The sequence below is a fragment of the Sinocyclocheilus rhinocerous genome, unplaced genomic scaffold (genome assembly GCF_001515625.1).
Source record: "Sinocyclocheilus rhinocerous isolate Xijiao unplaced genomic scaffold, SAMN03320098_v1.1 scaffold304, whole genome shotgun sequence".
Classification (NCBI taxonomy): domain Eukaryota; kingdom Metazoa; phylum Chordata; class Actinopteri; order Cypriniformes; family Cyprinidae; genus Sinocyclocheilus; species Sinocyclocheilus rhinocerous.
The window spans coordinates 661,070-679,550 of NW_015659941.1; the positions used below are offsets into that span (position 1 = coordinate 661,070).

The 18,481-nt window shown below is 36.1% G+C and overlaps 1 protein-coding gene across 1 annotated transcript in view; it reads left to right on the plus strand.

Annotated features, from left to right (window-relative positions):
• Positions 1-12,366, plus strand: part of fgfr2 (fibroblast growth factor receptor 2) — a 62,502-nt gene extending 50,136 nt beyond the window's left edge. Inside the window, exons 15-18 of the mRNA XM_016533558.1 lie at positions 1,292-1,362; positions 6,873-6,938; positions 8,794-8,899; positions 10,980-12,366. Of these exons, the coding sequence (XP_016389044.1) occupies positions 1,292-1,362; positions 6,873-6,938; positions 8,794-8,899; positions 10,980-11,144 (408 nt within the window). The 3' untranslated portion in view covers positions 11,145-12,366. The remainder of the gene's footprint in view (positions 1-1,291; positions 1,363-6,872; positions 6,939-8,793; positions 8,900-10,979) is intronic.
• The last annotated feature ends 6,115 nt before the right edge of the window (positions 12,367-18,481 follow it).

An 18,481-nucleotide genomic window follows, 5' to 3' on the forward strand; every position in this document is an offset into this window, starting at 1 on the left:
GCCTCCTGCCATCTCTTTCTTTGTTCTCTTACCTTTTCTCTCTTTCATTTCTTCTTTTTTTCCCCATCTGTTTATCTGCCACATCCCTCCCTCCTCTCGCCAGTCTTGGCATGATTTGCAGATTCCCAGGCAGTCGGCGTGTAAAGTGATTTCAGCTCTTTGCTTATTTGGGCCTGCCCTCTTCTCTTATTCCAAAGCTTGTTGTTCAAGCTCATGAGAAAGAAATGTTAGTGACAAACCTAAACACATTAGCATAGCTTTAACGCGCATTCCCACCATTATACCAGTCTCTAGCCCATCTGAGATGCTTGTTTAGGCTGTAATTCACTCATCTGAGAGTTTAGGTCATCAGAGAAAGAGTGTGTGAATATTGATAGCATCATTATGTTTGGGTCAATGTTCATGAAAGATCAACATGAAATCAAAAACATTAAACATTCCTAGTCTTATTGTGCATGATTTTAGTTGGTCGTTTATGGTTGTTAGATGGCATACATGGTTGATCAGTTGGATTTAAATCAAAACTGGCCCTATTTAATTATTAAACATTTGTATTCTTATTGTGCATGATTCTAGTTGGATATTTATGGTTGTTAGTTGGCTTAGATGGTTGAACAGTTGGATTTCCACTTGGTTTCAACCTATCAGACCTTCTAGGTTATGCTGGTTAGAGTTAGTTGGACCAGTAGAAAACCAGCAACCTTGTCTAAAAAACCAGCTTGCCAACCGGTAGAACTGGTAGAACTTGGATTTTACAACAGGGAAGTAAATGTAAGCGTCAACTTTTCCATACGTTATTCATCAGTACGGCTTTAGTCCTGATTTATTTCTCCATTCTTATCAAGGTCACGTAGATCTGGCCATGAATATTTTAAACATAGTTTGCCGTTATTAAAACAACGAGCGAAGCCCAGATTGAGAGATACTGATGACTGATTAATGGCTGGGGTTAGATTCAATTACACTAGTTCAACCCCGTCTGAATGAAACACTGTGAGCCAGGAGATTGTGAACTCGGGGCCCTTCTTATTGGATCTAGCACTCCAAATGCCATTGACTCTTGTATCTTCTCCACTAGCTTCAATTTATAACCCCACAATGACTCCTGAGGGAAATTATAGTTTGGTGATACGTCCCAACAAGATTTAATTGCCAATCATTATTGGCTGCTTGGGGCTTAATGAAATTCCAGGCTAACAAGGATCTGGTACAGATGAAGATGTGAGTGTCGCAGTGTCTGGATGTTGTTGTGTTGCCCGTCTTTGACCTTTTCTCCTATTGATGTCTGTAGGGTCGTCTGCCGGTGAAATGGATGGCTCCAGAGGCGCTGTTCGACCGAGTCTATACGCACCAGAGCGATGTGTAAGTCAGCCGTTTATGTCCTTCATTGTTTTGTTTTTTTTCATTTTAAAGGGGACATGTCGTGAAAAACAAGATTTTATTGCTCTTTCGCTGAAGTTTACAACCTAATCTCCCTCCCTAGTCCATGCACATTTACATTTATTCATTTATCAGACGTTTTTATCCATCAAGAATTGCTTGCAGTACAAAGTTTCAAGCACTGCCCAGAATAGTATAAGGTTGAACAGAGGGATTAAGAAATAGTGAAAGCATAGATAAAGAAAAATTTTCAGCAAGATGTTAGAGAAGTCTGTTTCTGCAACTGAATAAAAAATGTTAAAAAGTTATGGTGACTTTTTTCTCACAATTGTGAGTTTGTATACGCAATTATGCCTTTATAACATGCAGTTGCGACTTTATATTATGTAATTCTGACGTTATAACTCGTAATTATGAGTTTGTCTCACAATTCTGAGAAAAGAAGTCTTTTTTTACTTTAGAATTGGACTTTATAACTCAAGTTTTGCAAGTTTATATCACTATTCTGAGAAAAAAAGAAGCTGCGAGATGTAAACACAATTGTGAGAAAAAAGTCAGAATTATGAGATAAAAAGTCGCAGTTACCTTTTTTACTTTTTATTCAGTGGCGGAAACAGGCTTCTATACAACGCAGTGGAAGAGAATAAAAGAGATACATAGAAGAGAAGAGTTTTTGGCTGTTTCTTGAATATTGTCAGGGATTCAGGCTGTCCAGATAGGGTTATTATTTATTGAATCTAAGCAATAACAAATACATTAAACCTTCTGAATGCATATTTACACATCAGTGCAACTGTATTGCCAATTATAACAGATCATTTGCATATAGTGACGATCAGTGTTGGGGAAAGTTACTTTTAAAAGTAATGCATTACAATATTGCGTTACTCCATAAAAACTTAACTAATTACGTTACTTAGTTACTTTTTATGGAAAGTAATGCGTTACGTTACTTTTGCGTTACTTTTTAAATTTGGACAGGGCTTGCTTGTTTGTTTTTAAAATAAAAAAGTTATATTTTTGGCAAATATAAAAGCCTTTTCACACCAAAAGTGAAATGAATAAGCCTCAGGCTGAAGGGAAAGTAGTAACTCCGATATTCTCTTGTAAATTAAAAAAGTAATACGTTACTTTACTAGTTACTTGAAAAAAAGTAATCTGATTACGTAACTCGCGTTACTTGTAATGCGTTACATCCAACACTGGTGACGATAGCTTGTTATTTCTGCTCATTGGTTTTGGATTGCTCTGGTTGGTTCTGCACAAGTTGTTATGGATCCAAGTCTAAATGATACTGTTAGGGCTGTTATTCTTTCTACAAATTGAAAAAGTTGTCTGAAGTGGTTTGGAGAGCGCAGAAAAACAGTTCTACTGTGATTGGAGTGGCTGTGTGTTTGTGTAAAGCGAGTAGTTTGGGAAAGAATAGGAGCTGCTGGCAGGTGAGTTCAGAGGTACAAGAATTGTTTCCCTTGTGAAAAAAAGGAGCACGAGTGATGGAAAGTTAAGGAAGTGTTTTTGTGTGTCAGAGAAAGAAGAAGGGCTGTTCGCGGCCAGCGCTACACCGAAAAAGCGAGAGATTTCACGCTCGACTTGTGACCAGTGGCGTGTTACTAATCTGCGCGGCTTCAAAGCCTTTCAGACGGGCCAGACTCTCACCTCCCAGAGCCCCGACGGAAATGCCCTCTATCTTCCCTTCACTCCGTCCCGTCACACTCCTCCATCCAGCTCTTCCCTACCTCATTGTTTTTTCTTTTTTTGAACACTTGAAAGTCCCTTCCCTTCTTTTTATTTTCCATAGAGTGAAATAATCCTGTCATTTGTGTTTGCGTTCATCCGCTAGTGCATGCTTGTTCCCTTTCATTTTAAGCTCACATATATTTTTTTTTTGTCTCTTAAAGAGATAAAACGAAACGGAAGTTACGCTTTGGTGCATGTTTTGGATTTTTCATGCGACCTCTGTGGGATGTTTTGAAGTTTTGGCTGCATGCACAGGCTGAAATCATTTCTACATTCATTTGTTATTAATATTCTGATCTTTTGGTTTGCATCCATCAAGTTCCAAATGACTAATTTGTGAAGTATTTAATGGAATGGCATTGGAATGTACAAAAACAGATATTATCATAAAATAATGTGGTCATACTGTCCACCCCTAATGATATATGTTGCGTAATCTCTTGCAGCGCATTATCTTTTGTCATGTTTGCCTGCTCTTTGTGTGGTCGGTGCTGTAAAATCAAATCAATAGCAAAGAGACCCTTATTGATGGCAAACGCTTGAATCTTTTGTCTCGGCGCTCAATGCTAATTATTCATCAGTCACTAAGGTCCCGAGCTTTCTGATTGGCTCAGAGGCAGACATGATCCATACATGACATCATATGAAATTAATACATAAATTATAATAAAAATTGGCATGTTTTGACAAACAAGACCCCTGGGGAATGGGATGTAAGCTGCAGAGCTTGCAAAAATGGAAATATGGATGCATGTGTGTGAATTTCCTGTTTGTTCAGGATGTTAAATTGATGGCTTTTATGGTTGAGGTTCATCCGGCCTCATGCAAGGTCAGCTAAATTAGATTAAAGAAAGGTGTAGGCCTTTTTAAACCTATAAAATTGGGTCACTTTTTACCTTTATTGCCTTTGTCAAGATAATTAAATTTCACCCTAAAAAATAAATAAAATAAAATAACAAAACAACTAATTGATTGATTGATTATTTTATTTTATTTTTTGAAATTGTATTTTATTTTATGCATTATGGAATTATTTCAATGACAAATATTTTCTTTATGCAAAATCAAATTTCTCATTTTTTTCTCTTAATTTTCAAGTGAAATGTGTCATTCATTCATTGCTAATTAGCAAGCAAGGTCTAGCATACAGCTGTATCATTTGCACACAAGCCATTTGCGGCCTATTGCATTGAAGTGCAAGGGTTCAAGAGGACATTGCAGTGACCCTTTTTGTTCTCTCAGTGTGAGTGATCGTTCATGGGGAGGTTAGCCACGGTTACATGGGGTGACTGAATAGAGATGATGAATTTGGCAAACATGTCAGAGAAGATGCAGCGCTAGATAAAAATGAGAAGAAGACAAACTGGGTAACTGATTGAATAAACAAACAAACACAATGACCGGTAACCGCAGGAATAAACCAAAGCAGAGAGCCTTTGTGCTTTGCTTTGTGTGCTGTGAGTGCTGTGGGTCAACAGAAAAGAGTACAACCAGAGGAAAACTGTGTTGTTCAAAGGCTGCTCTTTTCTAGCTAATGAGACTTGATGAGTTCTCAGTCTCAGATGTTTCTCCTAAAACTCTTTAGGAGAAATAGAAATAGACATAAATGAGACGATAGCTGTTTAGGCTAGAGGTATTACATTTATGTGAATAGAAACTTACTGTGATCTTTATGAGAAATATTAGAGTTCATAATGATCTTTGATTGCAAACTTTGATATCTGAGCACATTTTGAGACATTTTAGTGTCTTTTTCTCAGGAGAAACATTTGAGAGGCAGGAGACTACGGTGAAGTCTAAATTTACTCTCCGCTGAATCTTTGAGAAACAGTTCATTTTGAGATCTCATTGATCGCAAACGTTTGTATCTGAGATCGTTTTGAGACATTTTCTGAGTCTTGTTCCTCAGGAGAAACATCTAAATAAGCATGAGACCAAAGAAAAGTCTCAAATTTGCTCTCCTCTGAATCTTTATGAGAAATACTGGAATTCATATTGATATATTGATCACAAACTTTGATATCTGATCACATTTTGAGACTCTCTCAAATTTTCTCTCTACTGAATCTTTATGAGACATATTGGAGTTCATATCGAGATCTCAATGATTGCGAATGTTGGTATCTGAGCACGTATTGAGGCATTTTATTTTTCAAGTCTTTTTCTCAGGAGAAACATCTGAGAAGCAGGAGACCAAAGCAAAGTTTCGAATTTGCCCTCCACGGAATCTTTGAGAAATATTGGAGTTCGTATTGAGATCTAATTGAGTGCAAATGTTGGTATCTGAGACCATTTTAGTGTCTTTTTCTCAGGAGAAACATCTGAGAAGCAGGAGATTACACCAAAGTCTCAAATATGCTCTCCACTGATTCTCATTGCTATTTACGAGAAGCAATTGAGATGTTAAAGAAATCTCGCCTCTTTTCTTTTCTACTAACCTGTGTGTATAGTTGTAGAGATGTATTTCTCAAGCACGTTGTGTAACGCATTGATTTCTTGTGATTGTGAAATGCTTTTGTTAACTCCACAGGATAAATAAAAGCTTATGCAGATGATAAGGGTTTCTGGCTCTGCATGTCCGCTGGCCTATTTTGGGAAGCTTTTAACTCGCATATGATGAGTCAAAGGTCAGAAACCCTCTGTGATATCGAGATCTCATATCGAATGATTGCGAATGTTGGTATCTGAGCACGTATTGAGGCATTTTATTTTTCAAGTCTTTTTCTCGGGAGAAACATCTGAGAAGCAGGAGACCAAAGCAAAGTTTCGAATTTGCCCTCCACGGAATCTTTGAGAAATATTGGAGTTCGTATTGAGATCTAATTGAGTGCAAATGTTGGTATCTGAGACCATTTTAGTGTCTTTTTCTCAGGAGAAACATCTGAGAAGCAGGAGATTACACCAAAGTCTCAAATATGCTCTCCACTGATTCTCATTGCTATTTACGAGAAGCAATTGAGATGTTAAAGAAATCTCGCCTCTTTTCTTTTCTACTAACCTGTGTGTATAGTTGTAGAGATGTATTTCTCAAGCACGTTGTGTAACGCATTGATTTCTTGTGATTGTGAAATGCTTTTGTTAACTCCACAGGATAAATAAAAGCTTATGCAGATGATAAGGGTTTCTGGCTCTGCATGTCCGCTGGCCTATTTTGGGAAGCTTTTAACTCGCATATGATGAGTCAAAGGTCAGAAACCCTCTGTGGAAACTCTTATCATTTGCGTGTTTTTTCCCCCCTCCAACACGGAATTGGCACGTGTTGAAAAATCATTCCCTGCTACAATCTTCCGCAATCTGGACGTTTGTTTCCTGTGGGTCTCACTAATGTTTGTTTTGGCTGGACAATATGTGTCATTGTGGCGTTCCATAGAGGACAAAAGCCAGCTTTGAGTCCAGAGCCATTTGAGTCGTGTAAAAGTGGTCCCACAGTCCGGGACGCTGGCAGAAAGACCGCATTGAGACCTCAACAGCTATTGCGTTGTTAGCGCCAACAAATATCACTACTGTAAATGGATCAAATTGGGATTTTTGGAAAGGCTTCATTTCCAAAGCGTTCCTCATCCAAATTTTGGGGATAGTGAAGTAATGGTACCACAGAAGAGGCTGGAATTTGTTGTTAAAGGGGTCATATGATGTTGCTAAAATGAACATTATTTTGTGTATTTGGTGTAATGAAATGTGTTTATGTGGTTTAAGGTTAAAAAAACACATTATTTTCCACATACTGTACATTATTGTTGCTCCTCTATGCCCCGCCTTTCTGAAACGCGTCTAAAAGAGGGTCATCGCATGGACAAGCCTGCTAACTGCACCAACGAATTGTGAGTGTTGATGTTTTCTCAAAGGTTTCATGTTGCGTTGTTTGTAATAGGAATCTTCTTCTGATTAATACAATCTCTTTGCATTTTACATAACTTAAGGTGGCGTCCCAATTTTTTATTTGTTTATTTTTTTTGTAATTTCAGTTGCATTTCAGGACTAGTTAAACTAGTGTCCTGCTGCTAACCATTTTCTATAATTGTATGTTTAGCAGTCAGTGAGCCCCACTAAAAAATTTATTATGTCAAGCTAGCGCCCCTTATTTAGCCATATTGTAGCTTGCATTTAGTATGTCCTTGTACTAGTTCAGATGTTGCGCAAATCTTCTTTTCTACCAATTTGTACTGTCTTGTAGTTATCTTGTCAGCGCACTAGTTAAGCTATCATACCGCTAAAAATGTACCAGCTAGTTAAGCTGGCATCATACTAATGTTTTAGTTATCATATCTTTACTTGATTTCAGTGTGTCCATGTATTAGTTAAGTTACTGTCCTGCTAATCATTTTATTTCTACTATTTTGCATTGACCTTGTCAGTGAGCTAGTTAAGCTAGTGTTCCACTAATCATTTACTTCGTTTTTTTCTTTTGCCTTCAGCATTCCAGTGAGCTAGAATTGCATTTACATTGTCAGTGAACTAGTTAATCTGGTGATTTAATAATAATAAATAACTTGCATTTAATGTATAATTGAGTTAATCAAGCTGGCATCCAACACTCACCTTTTTTAATAATATAATTTTGGCTTAAATTTAGTGTCAGTAATCCATTTTTTCTGTCTTGCATTTACCTTGTCAGTGAGCTAGTTGAATTAGCATCATGAGCTAGCTTAAATAGCAATCATTTACTTTTTCTGCCTTTTTTTAAACTTGTATTTAACGTGTCAGAGAGCTAGTTAAGCTAGTGTCCAATTAATCACTTTCTTTTTCTGCCATTTTATGTCTTTTATTGAGTCTTTGTGTCGCTTCACTTGCATGTAATCTGTACAAGTTAAGCTAACTAAGCAAATTTTCTACTAGCTGTTTTTTTATCTTACATTTAGCTTAGCAATGCATTGGTTAGGCTAGTGTCCAACTAACTGCTTTAATCACATTTTTGACTTGCATGTAGTGTACATGTACTAGTTGAGCTAATTTTCTACAGTTTTTTTCTTGTTTTTTAAAAAAAAAATTACATTTAGCCTAGCAATGCATTAGTTAAGCATTAGTTAATTAAAAATGTTTTTTAATCACATTTTTGACTTGCATGCATGTGTGTGCATGTACTAGTTAAGCTAATTTCCCGCTATTTTTTCTGTCTTACATTTAGAGCTGGTTCACTGCACCATTTTTTTTTCTAACATTTTTTGGCTTGTATTTAGTGTGAACTAGTTAAGCTAGTCTCATTCTGTTTTTTCCTCAGTTTTACCCAGAAACACATCCCACTATGAAAGTAAAATGGTAAAATGCTGTTTACGTCAATGTGAAGCTAGTTTCCCAGCTCTACCAAGATGCTTTGCAGTTTCTCAGAGCATCCAACAGATTGTAATTTCACAGTGGAAGTTTTTAATCGTGCTCTCATGGCCTTCGCAGAGCTCCTTCACATCCTAAATTGACAAAAAAGTACTATACTATACTATACTATATAAAAGTACCTATTAGCCAACGTGTTGATGACCTAACAGACTTTCACGTTGACTTGCTGCCAAAATAAGACTTTTGCATTAGTTTTGAGATGGTACGTGGGCAGCAAAATTACGGTTACCCTTTCATCGAACCCGCTATTTAGCGCACGTGTACTCGGCTGAGCATGTCTGATTACACAAAACTCAAAAACAGAACTTAGAAATAAATAAATGATGTCACGTTATCTTTTCTCAGGTACATGATGATGAAGGACTGCTGGCATGCGATCTCCTCTCACAGGCCCACATTCAAACAGTTGGTCGAGGACTTGGACCGCATTCTCACTTTGGCAACCAACGAGGTGAGGCGTGCACACGTTTACACACATGCATAAACAGACTCGAAAACATTCACGCTTTCCCTATAGTTCTGGGATCCATCAAACCTGTGCCAACACTGGCTCCGGCTCGCAAGATCCGCGAGGGAAAGGAAACGGTTTTTACGGTCCGCGTACAGGTTGCTTGATTTCATCCAGGCTTGGGTTTTCGAGAGTGGCCCTCGTGCTAACGTTGCTCAATTGTCAGATGGATCCCTACTAGACGATTCTTTCCGTTCCCTAGCTGTCATCCATGATATCCGTGTGGCGGGCTTAAGGATGGAAATCTGTCAGAACTTGTCGAAGGGGGGGATTGAGCCGTGGAAGAGAGATGACGCCAAAAGCCCCGCTCTCGCTCGCCGTTTTGAACTTTAGAAATGTAATAAAGTGCCTCTGCTTTCTTCCCCCCCGTCTTAAACTGCTCACAGATGTGAAGGTCTTTAGTAATGTGAGCTGCCTTGTGTTGAGCAGCGAGAGTTCAATCCAACACTCATTTTCAGCAACCTAAAACCCCCCTCTTCCTCTCGTCAAATAGTTCAATACCAGCCACAAAGAGAAAATTGTCTGAGGAATGAACCAAGAAAAAACACCCTTTTTATATATTACTTGAAATACAATAAAAAATTACCTGAAATAAAATAAAATATAAAGGTGCATTTTTTAATTTCAGCATTTCATTTTTTTTTTTTAAACTGTATATACATATAAAAAGAAAATTAACAAAAGTGACACATTTCTATAATTATACCAAGTTAAATGAAAATAACATTTTTGGGAAACAATCTATTTCAAATTTTTTATTTAAAAACTATAATAGTGTATGCATTTTATTAAAATAACACTGGTTTAAATAAATGTTTTTCTCCATGGAAACAGGTTCTCTTTCAATTGAATAATTGAAATATAATTTTCCCCTATGAAGGTCTTTAGTAATGTGAGCTGCCTTGTGTTGAGCAGCGAGAGTTCAATCCAACACTCATTTTCAGCAACCTAAAACCCCCTTCTTCCTCTCGTCAAATAGTTCAATACCAGCCACAAAGAGAAAATTGTCTGAGGAATGAACCAAGAAAAAACACCCTTTTTGGTCATATATATTTATGTGCATTGGATGTTTAGATATGCATTTTAGAAATATATAGAAGTTTTCAGGTGTGGTCCGTTCTGTTACTGATTCACTGAAATTCGATTAGACTTGACATTCTGAAGGCGATTGTTCAGACGTGGTTTCCAGCATGGTTAAACTCGGATTGAGCGCACTTGATTTTTAAGGAAGCGGCTAGTAGATCAGTGTTATTGCTGGTGAGCCACAGCGGAAAGTATTATTTGAGTTACAAATAATACACTACCATTCAAACATTTGGGTTCAGTCTTTTTTGTTTTTGAAGGAAAGACATTATTACATTTATTCAGCAAGGACACATTAAATTGATCAAAAGTGGCAGTAAAGCCATTTAAATGTCACAAAAGATTTCTGTTTCAAATAAATGCTGTTCTTTTGAACTCTCTATTCATCACAGACTCCTGAAAACTAACTGAAGAATTGTGAAAACTAACTAAAAGTAAAAAAAAAAAATAAAATAAAATAAAATACGGAAAACTTGAACTTATTCCAAGGCAACAGCAGAAAGTATTGTTTAAAATAATCATTATAATGAAATAAATAATTATTTGGTTATATACACTACTGTTCAAAAAATATTTTTTCAAATAATTAAATTAATACCTTTTTTCCAGCAAGGATGCATTAAATGGATTAAAAGTGACAATAAAGCCATTTATAATAAAGACTTTTATTTCAAATAAATACTTTTGAACTTTCTAAATAACTAAATAAAAGTAAAACCATTATAACATTTTTGGGAAACAATCTATTTCAAATTTTTTATTTAAAAACTATAATAGTGTATGCATTTTATTAAAATAACACTGGTTTAAATAAATGTTTTTCTCCATGGAAACAGGTTCTCTTTCAATTGAATAATTGAAATATAATTTTCCCCTAGTAAATGTGGCAGCTCTAGTTCTGGTCATGTTTATACTGACAGCTTCATCTTTGTGTCTGTAGGAGTATCTGGACCTGTGCGCCCCGGTGGAGCAGTACTCTCCCAGCTTCCCCGACACACGCAGCTCCTGCTCCTCCGGAGACGATTCGGTCTTCTCCCACGACCCCTTAGCAGACGAGCCCTGCCTCCCCAAGTACCAGCACATCAACGGAGGCATAAAAACATGAGCCTCTTCAACCTTCTCCAGACCCACCGCATCCAAGCTACATCTGCAGTTCTCAACAAGACTGAGAGACTTTTACCCACAGTTCCCTTGTCCCCATCCAGAACCGTATGCTGCCTCTAGACTCCTCGCGAAGCTCCCGCTGGACTTTTGGAGCGTCCCAAAGGAGGCTGAGACGCCAGCAGTGCTGCTTTTCCGGAAAGAAACTGAAGTGTGTGAAGCGCAGGTGCCTTTTTTGTGGAAACGCACACTTGCGCACACAAAAACACGTGACCAAGCTCTTAAAAAGAGGATGAGGACTGAAGAAAAGTGACTGCTTCCAAGGACCCACCTCTTGCTTTTTTTGGGTTATTTTGATGATGATTTTTTTCCATTTGTGTTGGAATTCTATTACATTCTTACCATCATTCTGTTGCTTGGCATTCCAGGATTCTGTGTTCCCAAGAGAAATGAATGGAGCACATGGACAGAACTCTTAAGAGACAAAAAGGAGAAAATAGGATACGAGTACAATAAGGAAACATACAACTAACAGAAGAAGAAGAAGTAGAAGAAAACATAACACTGCCTCCAGTTGATTTTAAAAAATTTTTATTTCTAAATGCTCCGTTTTTACCATGATAACACAGTTATCATACAAAAATCCCAAGCAGTTATCCTTAACGGTAAAAAAAACAAAAAAACATGGTATATAGTGCTGGGTATATTTGTAAATATATTCAAATATGTAAAAATATATATTATATATTTACAATGAATTATTTTTTTGTATGGACTTCCGAACAATTCCTCCCTTTTCCCGCAGAGTGATAAATAGATGTAGACACATCTAGATGTTTCTATTACATTCCCAGACTTACATCCACACATATATAGCAGGACTCGACATTAAAAAAAACTCCATGTAATGGCTCGACGAGTGCAGTTTTCTCTTTTGTGTTTCCTGTTAAAACAGGAAGTCTCTTTTCTTTGTCATCCTTTGGAAGTGTATTAGCGTTTAGATGACCTCAAAACTAACAAACATGGACTAAAAGCCACAAAACTCTCAGTTTTCATGCGTATGTTCCAGGCATATTGAGCTGTGATGCTGGTTCGAATCCGGGCGCACAAAATCTCCTGGAAAAGTTTAATGTCGGGTCCTGCGCAACTCTCACTTGCTGACACAGTCACGTATTGGCTTTCAGGGAAAGAGATAGCATGTTAATTTATTGACTTGTGTTAAAAAAGAATCAAAAGGATAAAAAAGATCAAAATAATAAAGAGATAATAATATTAATGATGACCGTAGAAACAATAATGATTCATAATGTTTATTTTGTAATGTAAAATGACATTTCATTATTTGTAGCTGGTATCAGAAGATTTGCATTTCTTACGTCTTTTTTATATATATACAAATGTGAATAGTAAGTTAAAATGCAAAAATAACGTACATTTTTATAGTCAGCTAATCCCTTTTCTATAGTAGAGGATGTTGTTTTTATCCGGCTGTTTTACTCACACTGAAGTTTGCATTTGAATTTGACGAAATACTGGAAAAAAGGTTGCAGTATATTTTGCGCAGTTTTACCCACATCAATTCGAAAGTATTACTAATCGTTCAAGTGTTTCATTTTCTTCCAGACAAATGAGCTGAGGTTGTTCTCAACAAGTGTTCCTGACAGATTTGTAAAATTAAAGATGAAAACATGATTTGTGTGTGCTTTGTTTTTATACTTTGTTCCGCTTTTCCAAGTAAACCCCTTTCTGGTGTCTTTGCACATATTCAAGTAAAATTTATATAGCACGTTTTTTTACAGTACACAGTTTCAAAGCAGCTTTGGAGAAAATCATGTTAATGTTCATAATATCTTAGTATTTTCATGCGTTATAGTCGCATTTAGCAGATTAGAGTTGTGTGATAATTAGTGCTGTCAAACGATTAATCGCGATTAATCGCATCCAAAATAAAAGTTTTTGTTTACATAATATATGTGTGTGTACTTTGTATATTTATTATGTATATATAAATACACACACATGCATGTATATATTTAAGAAAAAATATGTTCCGTTTATATATTAAACATTTATATATGATATAAATTATATGAATATAAATATATACATGTAAATATATGTAAGTATTTTCAAAATATATGCTGTATGTGTGCGTATTTATATATACATAATAAATATACACAATACACACACATATATTATGTAAACAAAAACTTTTATTTTGGATGCGATTAATCGCAATTAATCGTTTGACAGCACTTGATAATACAGTTTACATTTTGCAATGATACAAGCAGTCAAGCAGTTGAGATTTGCTATAAAGTATCTCATGCCTTGTAAATATGCAGATAAAGTTGTACATATTTAAATATGCTACTATGTATAATGGGCTGGGTGATAATAGTTATGTTTTGCGAAAAAAAAAAAATTTCAGGAGTGTTTTAATATGAAAAATGCAAGCCCGTAAACTCACATCTTCATGGTAGTTTTAGTCTTTACATAAAAAAGTAGAATTTGATAAATTCATATTGAGATCTATGACATTATTTTCAAGCTTTGGTATTTTGTTTATGCATATGTGAGCAGTTTGAGACCTTGTTGAGACATTAAGACATTAGAGGAGACACATACTGTTTGTTCTCACGAGAAACTTCTGAGAAGCAGATGTTAACATCTATTTGATCTCCATTTGATTTCAAATCGAGATACTAAACGAATCACCTGTTTATTTCCGATGAAACCAGTGTTCCCTAAAAATGATGTTGGTTACAAGTCATTTTAATTCTTTATTCTTCATGAGGCTGTCTGTTTAATACAGTTGAAAGCTCAATGGCGCCACTCAGGAAAGCAAAACCTTCTCCTCATCTGAAAAAATGACAAAAACTACAGTGACTGAAACCTATCATGCCCTTCACTGACCTCATTACTGCTCTCCACCATCCTGTATGATCCTCCAAAAGAGAGACTGTGATGAGCATCTGCCACATAAAGTTCTTCAGCTCAGAGCTGTTGAAATACGTGAGGAGGCCCATCAGAGCGCTGACTGCCATCTCAATCTACTGGTTCTCATAGCCTCCACCTGTCAGAGGCTGTTTGCACAAGGTCCAGTCCTCTGGAATGTCAACATGAGACGGGCGTGAGCGGACGAGACAGACCCGCGCTCGCAGATAACACACGGGTGACGCTGGGAGAGAGTTAATCAGTAACATAAACCATATCCAGTGCTTCAGACGCTTTGCACTCTCTTTAAGGAGAGTCGAGAGAAATTTCCAGAGGTCATTTTCAGAGCGTGATCTGTTAAGGTTCATCTCACCAAACCTAAATTGGTGCATTAGTATAATCTCAAAGGAAATTGTTCATTCATGCACTAATGCATTGTGAGATTTTGTGCTGTTTTGCTTCCATAACTTCCAAGACTAATGGAAAGAAGACATCCAAAATACACATTTAAAGGGTTAGTTCACCCAAAAATGAAAATTCTGTCATTAATTACTCACCCTCGTGTTGTTCCAAACCCGTAAGACCTTCGTTCATCTTCAGAACACAATTTAAGATATTTTTGATGAAATCTGAGGGCTCTCTGACTCTCCCATAGACAGCAAGGTAACTACCACGTTCAAGGTCCAGAAAAATACCAAGATGATCGACAAAGTAGTCCGTGTGACATCAGTGGTTCAACTGTAAAGTTACGAAGCTACGAGAATACTTTTTTGCACAAAGAAAACAAAAATTACTGCGTTACTTTGGACGCGCGTTCACGACAGTATCATGACGCGAGTGTGTGGCGGCGCTGACTCAGATCCGGCGTGATGACGTCATTTTACAGTTGAACCACTGATGTCACACGAACTACTTTGTCGAGTTGCTCATAAGTTGCACCCTGTTTACAGTTTCTTCAGTGCAGAGATCATCTACACAAGAGAAATGTGAAAGCTTGAGGTTGAGGTAGGTACAAGCAAATCCTCAGATTCACCTCAAAGTTTTATTAAAACTGATCAAGTTCAATACTAAAGCTTGTGTACCTCCACAGGGCTTAATTTGTCAATAGAGTCTCTGAAGTTTAAGAGGGTTAGCAGATGTGCAGCTACTGTCATAAAGTCGGCCAATAAAAACAGCCATAAAGAAGCGCAGCCTCATAAATGAGGTTTAATTAAAAATGAGCAGATGAGCAGTTCATCAGAGCTCTGATGCTGTTGGCCTGCTGGTGGTTTCCTCATATCTTGAGGTGGAACGGGATGCTTTGAACATTAATAATCCAGAATTGTGCATCAACAGTAAGGAATTTATCGCCTCTGATTCCAGTGAATTATTCTGGTTCTTGAGCAATTCTCTTAGCAATTGTTTTATACTAAACTATTTTCTTTGACATTAGAGATAGTGTAGAAATGTGTGTGTGTGTGTCTAATTGTCATTTAATTAAAGTGCCATTTTTATTGTAACAAAACATGAAATGAATCAGTTTTTAGCTCATTTTGGACATTGCGAAAGTTATGACTTCAGTCAGCAATTTTAAATTTGCTGCGAGCACCAATAATTCATAATTTAAAAAATACATTTTTAACAGATTCAATAAAAAAGAACTGACTCAGAAGAGTCATTCATGTGTGAATGCAAAGAGTCAAACCCCAAAAAATAAATTCTGAGAACATACTGCTATAAAACATTAATGTTCTCTGAATATGCAAAAAGGTCCAGATTTGAAAAGATTTAAAAACTTTTTTTTTCACATTCCATTTTATAATTTTGCGAACATTACGATAACAAAACTTTGAAATGTTCACCGAATGGTCTAAAACCAGTAGTAACATTTAAAATGCGTTAAAGGAACATTCAACTAATGTTTTAGAACTAAAACATTCTATGAATGATGTATAAATAACATGGTAACTCTGAACAAAGGATTTGTAAACATTTCTTGTCTTCAAATGTTTTTGCAGTACCAATTTTCCAAAACCGTAAATCTTGAAAATCGCTTTGCATAAGTTCTAAATTAAAACTGGTACTTGATTCTTAACTTTGATGCTTTTTATAATGTTTGGAGTGATATTTACTGGCTGCAAGGTGGCTTCAGTGTTAGCATGACTTAATTAGTCTGTAGCTCACGGATCAGAGACAGCTGCTCATTTGAGCGGGAAAACAGAGGAGCCAAAGAATCCAAAGCGCACAACATAAGGTTGATCCAACACCATACAAGAGACGGATGACCTCCTTCCCGCTCCCGTTCCCTGCGATTTTTCCCTAATTCTCAATATCTAAAGTCATTTACCTGGACACAGTGTCTGTTGTGTGGATAATTAGCTTGCCGGCTGCAGGTTGAAGGAGCTGCCCTTCCAAACGCTCAGGAATGTCTGTGCTTGTCTTGGGGTTAGAATGTAATTAAATCAGTTTTCTTCCTGGCTGTGACTCAATGCCGACTACCTGTGAGGACAAGAACTTATCCCATCTTGTCCTGGCAAGAAACGCTAATTCCAGTTTCCAACTGTCGTCACCCCCTAACTTTCTTTACCTCTTTCTGTTGCTTGTTATTGTTCAAGTATAGCCAAAAAAATAAATAAATAAAATAAAAGAAATTGTTCACAGTAGTTTGTTCTTTAATTGAAAAATTAAAAAAGTTCTATTAAAAGGCATTTAAGGAATAGTTCATGAAAAATAAATATATAAATGAAAAGAAAAGTTATAAATAAATAAATAATATTTACACATGAATTGCAATAGGCTAAACAATGTTTCATGCAAAATAAAAAAATGTTTAAAACTAAGGAAACACAAAGTCTGTTGTTTTGTCTGCTGCAAATAATTGTTGTTATTGTTAACTAAAACTAAAATGGTTAAAAAAACGTTTTATTTAGAGCTGAAATTAAATTAAATGTAAATATTAGATACAACAAAACAAAAACAAACAAACAAACAACAACAACAACAAAACGTAAAACACTTGGAAACTATATTCTCCGAATCACTACATCCTCTGTTGATCTTGGTGACAAACTGAAATAAAATTAGTTAAAGAACTAAAATTACTAAAGCTAAAACTGAAATAAAAATAAATATATAGAAAAACGAATCAAAATGACAAAAGCATATAACAAACTTAGTAAAGTAAAATTAAAACAAAAAATATTAAAATAAAAGCTAATTCAAAATATATATTTTTTAAATACTGTAATACACACATGTGTGTGTGTGTGTGTTTATATATATATATAAATTTTTTTTTTGAAGGTAAACTAAATATTACTGAACTAATTTATTTACCCCCCCCGCCCAAAAAAAAGAAATAATAAAATAAAAATAGTTTAAGAAAATGTATGTGTGTTACTTAGATTAAAACTTGATAGAGGTGTTCACTGTAAATTAGCTTTGTATAGAAAAGAGATGCATCAAGATGCATTTTTTTTATTATTATTTTGTGTTCCACAGAAAGAAAAAAAACCTATATGTTTGGAATGACATAAGGGTAAATAATATAAATAATGACCGGATTTTCATTCTGTGTGAACTGTTTCTTTAAGGAGTTAAACTGATCTAAAAAGGTACGACTTGAACACAGCCATCCTTATCCATCAATCAGTGCAGGATGAAAGTTGTAATGGAAATCATGATAATTATAAATCCCATTTTTTTCCAAGCTCCTGGAGATGACTGGACCAAAGCGGAGGGGAAAAAAAGTGAGTCTGAAGGAGAGCGAGTGCTGAAAAGGTGCTTTGTCCTGGGCTCCAGGTTGACAGAGGCGCGGGCCCGTCAGCGGTTGTGGTTCTGGGCAGACGTCCAGGCCCTCGCTGGCACCGTCTGCAGAGCACACAGCTGGGCTCAACACCTCAACCCAGCCCAACTCCAACTGCAACCAACCACCACTGATGGAAAAACAAACCAGAGCCCTGTGCTGCAGACTCAGCCCCCCCTGTGAAAAACAAGTACACTTAGCATACTTTATTACAAAACTAATATACTTTACATTCAAATACCCTAAGTGCAAACTGAGTGTAATGTTTTCAGACACTTCATTGCATGTTAGCTACAATTAAATGAAAATGTATTATAGTTTAAGTGTATTTTAAATGCAATTAGTTGAACTGAATAGTACTTTTCTGACCCATGTAAGTAGGTCCTATTAATCTATTCATCCTTATGTAATTACATTAATTACTTCTGTTGTCTTTGAAATATAGTTGAAGTGCACTGCTGAATGTACTGATAAACATTTATGGTAAACTAAAATACATTTGAATGAAACCTGTATGTCCTGTATTTAAATATATTAGTAATTTTGGAATTTAGTACATTAAAGTGTATAAACAATAAACGTAATAACTCACTGAATAACTCACTACACTTTATATA